At 56.4% G+C, this 9,880-nt stretch overlaps 1 protein-coding gene across 1 annotated transcript in view; it reads right to left on the reverse strand.

Moving 5' to 3' along the window:
* SMAD6 (SMAD family member 6) overlaps window positions 1-9,503 on the reverse strand; it is a 37,401-nt gene extending 27,898 nt beyond the window's left edge. The window contains exons 1-3 of the mRNA XM_056499406.1: window positions 7,971-9,503; window positions 5,278-5,334; window positions 3,542-3,619 (exon numbers count right to left, since the gene is read on the reverse strand). Of these exons, the coding sequence (XP_056355381.1) occupies window positions 3,542-3,619; window positions 5,278-5,334; window positions 7,971-8,733 (898 nt within the window). The 5' untranslated portion in view covers window positions 8,734-9,503. The remainder of the gene's footprint in view (window positions 1-3,541; window positions 3,620-5,277; window positions 5,335-7,970) is intronic.
* Between the last annotated feature and the right edge of the window lie 377 nt (window positions 9,504-9,880).

Consider the following 9,880-nt stretch of genomic DNA (forward strand, 5'->3'; position numbering starts at 1 on the left):
TATTTCTGGGGGGAGAGGAAGGGAGACGTTCACTTTCTCCATTCAGTGGGTTTTAAAATATGCTTCCTTAAGTTCATCCTAAATATTGCTGGAAGCAGAAAAACCCTCTGGCTCTTGCCTGGAGCTGTGGCATTGCCCCAGCAGGGCTGAGTCACCAGCTGGGATGGATGATCCTGACTTCTTCCTCTCTTTGCTGGTACAGGGATCCTGCTCCCCAGATTTTTCCCCATTTTCCCAGGCATTAAAAAAAAAAATTAAAATCACAAATAATTTAAATAAGCTCAATTCAGTCTCTGTTTCTCCCCAGCTTTCCTCCACCATCATCAGTCACCAAGCAGAGCTCATCTCCACATGGAGCCCAGCACCTTCTGGACATCAGCAGATGCCTGTGCCTCCACTTCCAGGTGGAAGGAAAACCCCTTCCTGCTGCTTTGGAGCATGGACAGGAACTCATCCCTCCTCCAACAAACCACCAATTCAACATTTCTTCTTTAGGATGCACACATGGGTTCACCAAAGATGAAACTCTTGGAGAGTTTTAACACGTGGGAAGTGATTACAAAGTTCAAAAATAAGCCAAAACAACTATTTTTGGAAAAAATAAACCAGCATCTTCCCTGGGGATGGTCAGCACAGACACCTACAGGTGCAAGGCCACCTGCCCTCCAGAATTTAAAGCCACCACTAACAAGAACTTTGGTCAAGGCTCATCATGGGCCTTTTTGAACAGGAATGGGGGCATTCCATGGGTTTTAAGGGCAGGTGAGGGAGAGCCCTGTGCATTCAGAGGAAGGCAGGCAGTCCCAGAGCCCACAGCAGCTGCTCCAGCACGTCCCCACCACCCCATCCCAGCTCAGCCTCCACATGCCTGGCAAGTCTAACGGGTGCAGCAGCTTCTTGGCATGTGCTGGAGGAGCCAAGTCTGAGGGGAAGGGAAAAAAAAAAAAAATTACTACAAATGTTCCACCAATTATGAGTCACGAGGCTGAGCTTTTGTTCCTGCCTGGCTGGATTTTGCCCTTTCCCTGGTATTTCCCCAGCTCTGGCTGGGGAGGCCAGCACTGGCCAAGGCTCTGCTGGCTCCCAGGGGACAGGCAGGCTCAGCCCAGGCCAGGGAGCCAGCTGGGTTTAAAATAGAACTCCCCAAACAGCAGGTTTCCTTCAGCTCTGCTCCCCAGGCAGAAATGAACTGAAGGAGGGAGAGATGGAGCCACTCTTGGTGCTCTCACAAGCCTGAATGTGGCACTGCTGGAGCTCAGCAGGAGGAAATTTTGGGGCCAGACATCTCCAAGTGCCTTTTCCCACCTACCCAGATCTTCCCAGGCCACTGCACCTCACTGGGAAAACAGGAGCATCCCCATTCCAAGGGAAAAGCTGTGGCTGGACACTGATCCTTGGATAAACAACTTTGTTCCAAGCCCCAAATGCTTTGAACAGGAGATGAAGGGGGCTCTGGGGTATCACCCCTGGATCCAGCTCACATACACCAACTACCCACAACTTGTGCATCCAGCTAGCACTGACTGCTCCTCTGAACTTCACAGTGAGCCTGCTTCTTCAATGAAGAGTTCCCCTCTTTTTAATGGCAATATTACAGCCATGAAAGGCTCTACTTCAAAAAAAGGTTGGTTTTTTTTTTGAGATTTACACATATGACAGAGATCATCTTCTGCCTCCATGCTAAAACCTCCTGTTTTAGAAGTTCATCAAGTAAAGGAGCAACAGGAGAAGAATGGCTCTCTTTGTTACACAAAATTGGATTTTGTGGTTTTTGTAGGAAAAGCCTTTTTGATGATCAAAGCTGGGCCAATAAATAGCAGTGGCTTGATGCTAGATCCAAAATGTACTTATTTTTGGAAGAAGAGTTAAATGCACACTGAGCTCCCTTGGTACACAAGAGGAGACAGGGAGGACCATGTGCTTTGTGTAGCACTCCCACAGACCCACACTTCAAGCAGAGCTATTAAATGAGTTGAAATGGAGAATAAACAAGCTGAAAGGTGGCAGGTAGACTGGAGCCTAAGTGGGTTTTCCCCTTGTATTTCCCTGTGATGACATGTATGGGTTAACTTCAGCAGGGCTCTTATCCTCTTTCAGCAATCATGAGCACTGGGGACAAATAAATCACCCAGCCCCAGACTCTTATTAAAAGTTACACCATTGGAAACAGCACAGGGGGAGAGCAGGGATCTGGTTTCAGCACAATCTCAGTCACATGTTATCATTATATTGTTCAAGGAAAAGTTAAAATCTCTCTTCTCTTCCAGCAAACCCACCAGATGTCCCATAAACACTGAGCCATGAGAGAAGCTAAACCATTACATCCTCAGGAACCCCCCTTCTCCAGCTTGGCTGCTGTAATTAATGCCAATTATCGAGTTACAACAAAAGCCACGGGCACAGGGAGCTTTAGGGATGTGCACCCAGCCCTAGGAATGTTTGCTAGGAATTGCAAACATATATTTATTAGAGCACAAGGCTCCTGCCATCCCCTGCTCTGGACACTTGGCAGCACAGCAAGAGCCCGTGGGCAACCAGGGGCTGCCAGCTGGCCACCACAGGGCACCTGAGGGGACAAGGAGAAGGGAAAATCTCCAGAGGGAAATGTGCCACTGTGCCATGATACAAAGAGAAATGCCACGACCAAGGGACCAGCAGCCCAAAGGTCCCCTCCACCCCCTCCCTTGACTCACAGCATCCCCCCAGTGAGCAGCAGAGTCCACCCCAGTGCTCAGAAAACATGGGGCTCCACCAAGAGCCACCTCTGTCTGCCTTTCTGCCAGTTCTCAGACCATGAACCAGGCAAAGGATTAAAGCTGGTCCTCCAGCCAGGCCCCTCCTGCCCCACACACCCCTGGGATGAGACACCAAGCAGAAAGATGTGGAATGGTGGCTGCAGCCAGAGCTAAGGAAAGCCCCAGCTCTACCTCTGCTGTCAGGTAAAACCACCCCAGGCCCTGCAGAGCCCCATTAACTGAATGAAAGGTTGCAGGGTGGGGCAGAGCAAAAACCAGGACCTAATTAAGCCAAGCTTTGTTCGGGATCTTCAATGGCTCCGGAGCTGGGAGCCTGCTCATGAAAGCAGGGAGTGCAGCCCGGGGCCAGGGCCCAACAGGTAACACCAGCCCTGCAGAGCCAGCACAGAGCAGCAGCCCTGGGGGGCTCCTGCCCTCCATGGGGATGGGGAGAGCCCAGCCCCACAGCCCTGGGGGGCTCCTGCCCTCCACGGGGATGGGGAGAGCCCAGAGCCCAGCCCTGGATGAGCTCCTGCCCTCCATGGGGATGGGGAGGGCCCAGAGCCCAGCCCCACAGCCCTGGATCTGGAGCCTGGCACTGCTCCATGCGTGGCCAGAACATCCCTGCCCATCCCACCAACAGCACCTTAGCACAGCACGCACTTCTTCATAAAACCAACTCAAATAACTGCTCTTTTCGTCCTTCACAGCCAGAACACAAGCCAAGGCAGGAGCAGGACCCCATCCCCTCCTGCTGTCCTGCCCCACCACCAGCCCCAGCCCAGAAAAGCATCAACAGCTCCAACCTGAGAAATCTCCGGGCGTGACGTTGGGAGAGTTTGTAGCCTCTGTTTCAGTGTAAGACAACGTGGAATCTGATAGATCTGGGGGAAAAAAAAAAAAAAAAAAAAAAAAAAAGCAAACACTTTTACTCCTGTTTGCCAGCACTACGTGAGCAGCCGTGGCTGCTCGGCTTCCCAGCACCTCCCCCAGAGAAAAACTGCACAGAGCCAGAAAGCAGCGATTAACTTTGTAGCTGCACCACGCAAATGCAAAGTTTGAATTGCCTCGACCACAAAAATAACTCCAGTTAAGTTGATCAAACAAGTAGGAACTTGGTGCTTACTGGATAAAGTTACATTAAGCCTCTAAACAAGTCAGAGTTACTATACTTAATTATCACCATTAAAATTCTTGAAGCTGTTTATTCTTGCTTCCTTCCTTCCTCTTTGCTGAAGCGAAGGAAACTTTGTTTTAACAAGTTAAGAGTCTTTGTTATTCTCTCTTGCTTACACCCCTCTAATTAAGTGCTCAACTGTTTGCTCACAGATTAACTATTATTTTTCCAATCAAACAAGCCAGAGAAGCAAATTTCAACCCCTGGCTGTTGTTTTAATAAAGTCACGTGTCGCTCACTATCATCTCTCCCTGCAGCACAAGCAGTTTCTAAAGGGAATTAACTTGGAAGGGGGAGCACAGGGAGGGACAACTCCTTTTTTTTTGCTTCCACACCTAACAAAAAAAAAAAAAAAAAAAAAAAAAAAAAAAAAAAAAAAAAAGCCACCGGCTTGGCCTTGCAGGCTGCTCTGGTCACAGCCCTGTGGCCATGAAGGTGCTGGGCACATGGCTGAGCTGCCAGCAGCTCCCAGGGCTGGCAGGGCAGGGACTCCCCTTTGGCAGGGGCAGCTCCTGCCTTCCCCCGGGGCTGGGTGGGGCAGGCAGGCACCCTGTCCCCTCCTATCCCTGCCAAACCCATTTGTCTCCTCCCCACGGCAGCAAAAGCAGCTCCCCCTGGCCATGAACCCCATGGAATAAAGGGAGGAAGCCCCCAGCTGCATCAATCCCAGCAAGAAATCCAGGAGGGATGTGGGATTGCTCCCTTCCCTCCCATGCTCCCATGTCTTTGCTTCCCATTTAATTGAGCAGGAAGGGCTGAGATAGGATGGTGAGGATGCAGGGATGTCAGCTCAAAGCACCTCCAGGCCAATGTGCAGCACACAGGACCAGGATCCATGTGGATCCAGAGCTGCCAGGCCCTCCAGCACCCTGCACTCCACACCCAAAGCTGCTTTCACCAACTCGGGTTGGAAAACCTTTTTTAATTCCCCAGGAAAAGCGACACCCCATTCAGAAATGACACAGCACTGACTTTCAAAGACTTTCCATCTCTTTGTCAGGAGCAGAGGAAGGGTAATAGCTGCTTCCTGCATGGAAATGGCACCCAGCAGCTCCCACTCCCACAGATTACACACGCAGACAAAACATGACGTCTGGTAACCTTTCATTACGCCTTCATTAAAAATAGAGCTTCATATTATTTTGGAAAATATGCATGTGTCTACACGGTAATTTGGTAGGATAAACTGGCATCCATTTACTTCTTAAAACCTGTCAGCTGATGCTTGCTCAGAAATAATGAGCAGCCATAAAAGCCCGACTTGTTGGCTTTTGCCTGACATGCCAGGTAGGGCTGTCCCAGAACCAGCACCAGGGCTGCACCATGAAAGAGCTCCCCAGAGATCAAAAGAGACAAAACACGTACCCAGTGGCTTTTGCTCATCATTAGGAGACAGCCGAGAGTAGGGAGGTGGTGGAGACTCTGGAAAAACAAAACTTCAGGTTAGTGCTGGGTTCAGGTTATCAACAAACCCTCCCTTTCTCTTTGGGGATAAGAATTCTTCCAAGGTTATGAACACCCACTGGAAAACAAAACACTTGGAAGCAACTGGAGGCCAAGGTTTTGTTAATTTTTGAAGAATGGGAGTGGCATGTTGAACTTTTAAAGTGGGCTCTGCTACTGAAAATTCTGCATCCCCCTGCCCCATATCTGTGCCTGGACACCCACAGATGGAGTCACACAAAACATCAAAGTGCTCCCCAAGAACCACATTTCCATCATCTGCCTTGGGAGACAACCTTCCACCCCTGACTCCAACACACAGGGCTTAAAGTGCTGCCCAAGCACTTCTCAAGTGCTGAGCAGGCCTGGGTGATGGAAAGGCTGCTCTTGGCACACAGGCACACCAGAGCCAGGCTGCCCTCAGCCACCAGGCCACCCAAGTAACCTTGGTCCATCCCAAAAGGCACAAAGCAGCTCAGGAGCAGAGGCCACTGTGATCCCCCTCTCCCTGAATCCATCCCACAAAGCTCCAAGCTCGGCTTTAAGCAGCAGGACTGAGCAGTCATGTGCTCCAAGTTCAGCAAGTCCTCAGAGGTGCTTTGCTGAATCAGGTCATTCAACCAGCTCTCGCTGTTCCTGCAAGGGTCAAGAGCACGGGGAAGGTCAGGGAAGGTCCTTCATCAACTCCAGGCCCTGATTAGAGGGGTTTCTTCTCCCCTTCCATAACATGACAGTGATGATTTTTGAACTGTGACTTGCCAAAACTCAGGGTGCAGGCAGCTGGGCTGTACCAAGGCATCTGCACTGCCTGTTATCAAGGTATCAGGCACAGATTTCAGTGAGAAATTGTACAGTGGATTTCACCAGTGGCACCACAGAGCAGGGAAACACAGGAGTGCTCCCCAGCTCCCACCCAGACCTGGGAGCACCCAGGCAGCCCCTGCAGCTCAGCCTGGCTGAGCTCCCCAGAAAGAGCCTCAGCATCCCCCTGGGACAGCTCTGGGGTCATACTGCTTCCCAGAAAAGCTTCCCCATTCCCCATAAGGGAGCAGGGTGCTCTCCTCTTCCTATAAATCCCAAAATTTAAAAAAAAAAAAAAAAAAAAAAAAAAAAAAAGGTGCTGATGTAACAGCCAGACCTGGCTGTGCTGGTCCCACACCAGACCTGCTGCCACCAGGGACTCGTTGGAAGCACCCCAGAACTTTCACACCGCTCAGCTACGTCACCCCACAGCAAACTGGGTGGGAAACAGCAGCAGGATGATCCCTGCAGGGAGTCACTGGTGGAAAAGGGCAGCCCGCCTTCTCCTGGCTCCTGTTCCCAGCGCCCAGCCGGCGCGGGTGGGGTCCTGCCACAGTCACCCTTTATCAAAGCGATAAGGAGCCTCTTGATAACAGCTCTGCTTTCTACTACTCCCAGCACAGGGCTGGCAGCTGGGAAAAGCACCACGGCTGCAGGAAAGAGACTGGGAAACTTATCCCGTTGCTAAAATAAATGTCCCGTTCCTGAAAACGCAGCTCGGCTCCAAGTGGAATAAAAAAGCTGCCTCCAGCCTCTAGCGACCTTCGGGAGAAGCACGCCCACGAGAGAAGTTTCTTTGAAAGAAGTGATGCAAAGCGAGGCAGGAGCCCAGATTGCAAAAGAAATTATAAAATCAAAGTTCTTGCCAAAAAAAGGGACAGTCAGAATCATAGGATGGTTTGGGTTCGAAAGGACCTTAAAAATCATCTCTGCTATGGGCAGGGACACCTTCCATATCCCAGGCTGCTCCAAGCCCCTCCAGCCTGGCCTTGGGCACTTCCAGGGATCCAGGGGCAGCCCCAGCTTCCCTGGGCACCCTGTGCCAGGGCCTCCCCACCCTCACAGGGAAGAATTTCTTCCCAAAAACCCACCTATCCCTGCCCTCTGGCAGTGGGAATCCAGCTGTCCAGTGCCATTACACTTTTTCTACAGCCTGTTAAACATAATTTCAATTTCTGCACCTCAAACTCCACCATGTCTCTGCTCCATTTAACTGACACAGCCACGCGATCGAGTATTGCTGAAACAAAAAAAACCCTCAAGGAAACCGAACCCACGCCTTGAAAGCGCTCACCTCGGTTAAAAAAAAAAAAAAAAAAAAAAAAAAAGGAAAAAGAAAAAAAAAGAAAAAAGAGAAACCCCCAGGAAATGCAGGAGCCCCAGATGCGCCCGCGGGTGCGGGGATCCCCGCGGCGGGGACATCCCGCGGCCCCCCCGAAGCGCTGCGGCTTTAAGCCGGCGGCGGTGACCGCCCGGCTCCGATAGGAGCGAGCCAGGCTGGCGCCAGCGGGATGGAGCCGCCGATTATCGCCCCTCCGGCTCCCGGAGAGCGGGGAAACTCCGCGGGAAGGGAAAAAAAAAAACCAAAAAAACAATAATGAGAAAGGGCTTTTTACGCACAACTGGAACTGCTGGTTCCAAGAGAGGGGGGATGCCCGGAGGGGACCCCGCAGCAGGAGCATCCCCGCAACACCGCGGGGCCGGGGCAGCGCTGGCCACGCGGGCTCGGATAAACCCAAAGAGGGCTCAGAAACCCCGAACCCCCGAATCGGTGGGTGCTGAGGCGGGGGGGCACCCAGCTCGCCGCTGCTCACCTGGCCCACAGAGGCGGCTGAAGTGGTAGGGGTTGCAGCAGACCGTGGGTCCGTCGGCCACGCCGAAGCTCTGGCACTCGCAGAGGGGCTTCAGCTCGGCGGGGTGCTGCAGGTCGGGCCAGCGGAACAGCTTGCCCAGGAGGAGGTGCGGGGGCGCCGCCAGCCCCCCCAGGCGCACCTCGGTGCGGGCCACCAGCACGCAGCCGCCGGGCATCCCCCCGCGGGACTCCACCGCCTCCAGCAGGCTGTCCAGCGAGCGCTCCTTCAGCCGCTTCAGCAGCGAGTAGGTGACGGCCTTCAGCTCCTGCTCCAGCAGCAGCAGCCGCGCCCGCGCCTCCCGGCCCCGCCGCTCCGGGGAGCCGCCGTCGGCCGCGCCGTCGGGGCCGGGGGCGGCGGCGGCGGCGGGGGGAGGCTGGGGTCCGCCCGGCTCCCGCTCCGAGAAGAGGCAGCAGGTCACGGTGCGGCCGTCGCTCTCCGCTGCGGAGCCGGGGGTGCGGAGCCGGGCCCCGCGCCGCTCCGCCATGGGGTCCCCGCGCGGCGCCGCCTCGCCCGCCGCCCCGCGCCGCTCCTCCGCCTCCCGCAGCAGCAGGCTGCGCGCTACCGCGCGGAGCTCCGCCGAGGCGCTTTTCTCCGCGAGCTTGCAGCTGCCGGTGGCTCCGAGGTCGTGGCCGCTCCTGGCGCTCCCATCTCCGCCGTCCCTGTCCGGAATGACGCGGCTCCTCCAAAGTCGCCGCACCAGCCCTGAGCGTTTGGACCTGAACATACGACCCGCGGGCGGCCGGGGGGTCGCGTCGCTCTCGGCCGCCCCCCGCCCTCCTCCGCGGGGCTCCTCGCTCCGCCGCCGGCTCTATCTCATCGCAGCCCCGGCGCAGCCCGGACTCCCCGCGGCGCTGCTGCCCAGCGGATCTCGGACGGCCCGCGGCGGGGCCGCACCATGGGGGGGGCGGCGGGGCGGCGCGGGCATAGACGGCGCCGCGGGGGCCGCTCCCGTGGCGGCGCTGGGGCTCGGGCGCGCCGCGCCGTGCCCTACATCGGCTGCCAACGCGGGGCCGGGCGGGGAGCGGCGGGGGCGAGCGCCGGGGGGAGCCCGGGGCAGCGCTCGGCTGCGCCCCGCGGCCGCTCCACCATACAAGGCGGGGAGAGGAGCGGGGAAGCGCGCCCGGCGCGGGGGGTGCCGCCCGGCGGGGAACCGGCGCCGGGGGCCGCTCGGAGGCGTCGGATCCCTTCGGCCAAAAATAGTATTTAAAAAAAAAAAAAAAAGTATTAAAAAAAAAAATTAAGGAAAAAAAAAATTAAATCAGCAAGGCGAAGAAGCAGCAGCAGCAGAGCCCGCAGCGCAGCCGGTTGTCAGCGCGTCCCTTGTCCGCATCGCAGGGCGCGGCCCCGGTCCGGCGGGTCCGTGCGCGGCTCCCGGGGCCGCCGCCGCCGCCCGCTCGCGCCCGCCCGCCCCTCGCCGGCTTTTGTGTGGCCGGGGCGCGCGCGCGGGGCCCCTCGCGAGCGGCGCCGCCATTGGCTGCCGCCCATCATGTGCCAGTCTAGACACTCCGGCGGCTCCGCGCGGCACCGGCCCTTGCGCAAACACCGGCTCGGGTTTCCGACCGCTTAAAGCCGCACGCGCCCCGCGCCGCTCCCGCGGCCCGCCCGCCGCTCCCGCCCCGCCGCTGCCCCGCGCTGCCGGCGGGCGCTGCGAGGCGGGGATGGCGGCGCGGGGAGCGGCGGAGCGGGGCGGGGGGGGTGGGCGAGCGGGGCGCTGCGGAACGGGGCCGCGGCAGCGCAGGGGTTAACGCGCCCCCCCCCGGACACACCCCCGCGATGTATCAACTTGTCCGCCGTGGCAAAAGTTCAGGCCCGGCGCGCTCCCATTGGCCCGCGCCCGCGTGACGCGCGGCGCCGCCGCTCCCCATTGGCCG

The sequence above is a fragment of the Oenanthe melanoleuca genome, chromosome 10, assembly GCF_029582105.1.
Source record: "Oenanthe melanoleuca isolate GR-GAL-2019-014 chromosome 10, OMel1.0, whole genome shotgun sequence".
Taxonomy (NCBI): Eukaryota; Metazoa; Chordata; class Aves; order Passeriformes; family Muscicapidae; genus Oenanthe; species Oenanthe melanoleuca.